This window comes from Heptranchias perlo, chromosome 3, assembly GCF_035084215.1.
Source record: "Heptranchias perlo isolate sHepPer1 chromosome 3, sHepPer1.hap1, whole genome shotgun sequence".
Taxonomy (NCBI): Eukaryota; Metazoa; Chordata; class Chondrichthyes; order Hexanchiformes; family Hexanchidae; genus Heptranchias; species Heptranchias perlo.
Window position 1 is genome coordinate 139,195,327 of NC_090327.1, and position 3,068 is coordinate 139,198,394.

Genomic DNA, 3,068 nt, shown 5'->3' on the forward strand with positions numbered 1-3,068 from the left:
AGGGGGAATCACCCATCATATCCCAGGATCAATGATCAGGGGCAGGACCCGGGGGGAATCACCCATCATATCCCAGGGTCACTGATCAGGGGCAGGACCCAGGGGGAATCACCCATCATATCCCAGGGTCAATGATCAGGGGCAGGACCCGGGGGGAATCACCCATCATATCCCAGGGTCAATGATCAGGGGCAGGACCCGGGGGGAATCACACCCACCATATCCCAGGGTCAATGATCAGGGGCAGGACCCGGGGGGACTCACCCCCACCATATCCCAGGGTCACTGATCAGGGGCAGGACCCAGAGAGGAATCACCCACCATATCCCAGGGTCAATGATCAGGGGCAGGACCCGGGGGGAATCACCCATCATATCCCAGGGTCACTGATCAGGACCTAGGGGGGGACTCACACCCACCATATCCCAGGGTCACTGATCAGGGGCAGGACCCGGGGGGAATCACCCACCATATCCCAGGTTCACTGATCAGGGGCAGGACCCAGGGGGGACTCACACCCACCATATCCCAGGGACACTGATCAGGACCCAGGAGGACTCACACCCATCATATCCCAGGGACACTGATCAGGGGCAGGACCTAGGGGGGACTCACACCCACCATATCCCAGGGACACTGATCAGGGGCAGGACCTAGGGGGGACTCACACCCACCATATCCCAGGGACACTGATCAGGACCCAGGGGGACTCACACCCATCATATCCCAGGGACACTGATCAGGGGCAGGACCTAGGGGGGACTCACACCCACCATATCCCAGGGACACTGATCAGGGGCAGGACCTAGGGGGGACTCACACCCACCATATCCCAGGGACACTGATCAGGACCCAGGGGGACTCACACCCATCATATCCCAGGGACACTGATCAGGGGCAGGACCCAGGGGGGACTCACACCCACCATATCCCAGGGACACTGATCAGGGGCAGGACCCAGGGGGGACTCACACCCACCATATCCCAGGGACACTGATCAGGGGCAGGACCTCGGGGGACTCACACCCACCATATCCCAGGGACACTGATCAGGGGCAGGACCCAGGGGGGACTCACACCCATCATATCCCAGGGTCACTGATCAGGACCTAGGGGGGACTCACACCCACCATATCCCAGGGTCACTGATTCAAATTTGTAACTGAGTGGGCCAGGAATTGACGCTGGGACCTGGTGATCCCTTTGGATTTGCACGGCACCAGTCGGTATGTTTACTCTCTGTTCCTCAGGGGACACTTCTTTTTATTACTGGACATTTCGGAATGAATATATCCATTTTATTGTTCCTGTTTATTCACCCAGTGTCTTCATGCATGGACTTCTCAAATCATTACTGACATTTGACTTCAAACTTTATCTGTATCATAAAGTTCTGTCACCCTGGATTCCATCACGGGTGTATTGAGAAGTCAGTAAATTACACCCACTGATCCACCACACTGTTATTTCTGCTTCCAGCCTGATGTATAATTTCCCTGTTTTTCCCCTTCCTGACAGTGAATTTAGTAACGATTGTGATCCTATCTCGGGGAAAGTGCGGTCTCTCCAAATGTGTCACTCGTTACCTGGTGGGAATGGCAGCGGCGGATCTACTGGTCGTTATCACCGATCTGATACTCAGGCAGATTCCCATTCTTTATTATTTTAAGTTTCATTTTCTGTTCGATATTCCCGTGTGTAATATCCACGCCGCCCTGCTCTATGCAGCCACAGACTGTTCCGTCTGGTTCACTGTCGCTTTCACCTTCGATCGATTTGTGGCCATTTGTTGCCAGAAGCTGAAAACTAAATATTGCACCGAGAGAACGGCGGCTGTGGTTATTGGGATCGTGACTGTGTTGTTCAGTCTAAAGAACATTTTCTGGTACTTTATGTTTACCAGCAGATATATACTTCAGAAAGTACCCTGGTTCTGTGTTATTACCATCAGTGTTATGCTTTCACCAGTATGGACAGCAATTGAATTCCTCCATTACATTCTTACCCCGTGTGTACCATTTATTCTGATTCTGATGCTCAATGCTTTAACTGTCAGACACATTTTAGTGACTATCAGAATCCGCAAGAGACTCCGGGTCCAGAGCAGTGGGGAGAGTGACAGCGATCCAGAGACAAAGAACAGAAGAAAATCCATCACTTTACTTTTAGTGATATCGGGGAATTTTATCCTTCTGTGGGCTCTGCTCGTGGTGTGTACAATGTATTCTCGAATTGTTATACTGAACATGCTCGATAATGATCAAATGTTACTCATCATACAAGAACTTGGGTTCATGCTTCAGCTCCTGAGTTGCTGCACAAACACTTCGATTTATGGCGTGACCCAGAGTAAGTTTCGAGAGGAGTTAAAGAATGGGCTGAAATATCCCTTCACTCTCATTTCTAAGATCATTAAATAATGGGGAGAACGGAAGATTTTCGTCCCCAGATCTCAATCTTGTGCCACACGTTATCCGAGCCCATCTCAGCTCAGTCTCTGTAATCGTGTTGTTTTGAAGCAAAGCAGAGATTATTGAATTATTTTTCCACTTTATGCAAGGAGTATGTCGTAAACTTAGAGCAGCTACCGATTGTGGGGAATCGTTGACTGTAATCATACATTTAGAATAAAATTAAAGAAATATGGACCATCCCCATGACAACTGTTCCACTGTTGGCGATTTATTACTGTTCAGTGTTCCTGGGCCTCGGCTGGACGGACAATACCTGGAAAAACAGACACCACCAATCGGTAATCCCGCGGGGGCCCCTTTCCACAGGCTCTCCCTGGGGCAGTTTACTGTCTCCTGTAACCCTACTGCTAAAATTCAGGTTCTTTATAGTTTCACCGACTTCATGAGTTGTATCTGAGGAGCAACTTACTCCCGCCGATGGATACTATTCACATTACAATGGACACCTGTATAAAACAACAATATCACTGCTGGTGGATAATATCTGATGTAAGAGGTTAAAGTTACAGGCAGGAATCACCACGCACATTACAGGCCAAAGTCTCATAAACCAGGATCAGTTACAATCTATGGGACCTATCGCCCAGTCATAAA

At 49.7% G+C, this 3,068-nt stretch overlaps 1 protein-coding gene across 1 annotated transcript; it reads left to right on the top strand.

Annotated features, from left to right (window-relative positions):
• The first annotated feature begins 1,595 nt into the window (after window positions 1-1,595).
• LOC137308900 (probable G-protein coupled receptor 139) lies at window positions 1,596-2,420 on the top strand. Its single transcript, XM_067977340.1, has one exon. It carries the CDS (start codon window positions 1,596-1,598, stop codon window positions 2,418-2,420), a length of 825 nt encoding a protein of 274 aa, XP_067833441.1.
• The last annotated feature ends 648 nt before the right edge of the window (window positions 2,421-3,068 follow it).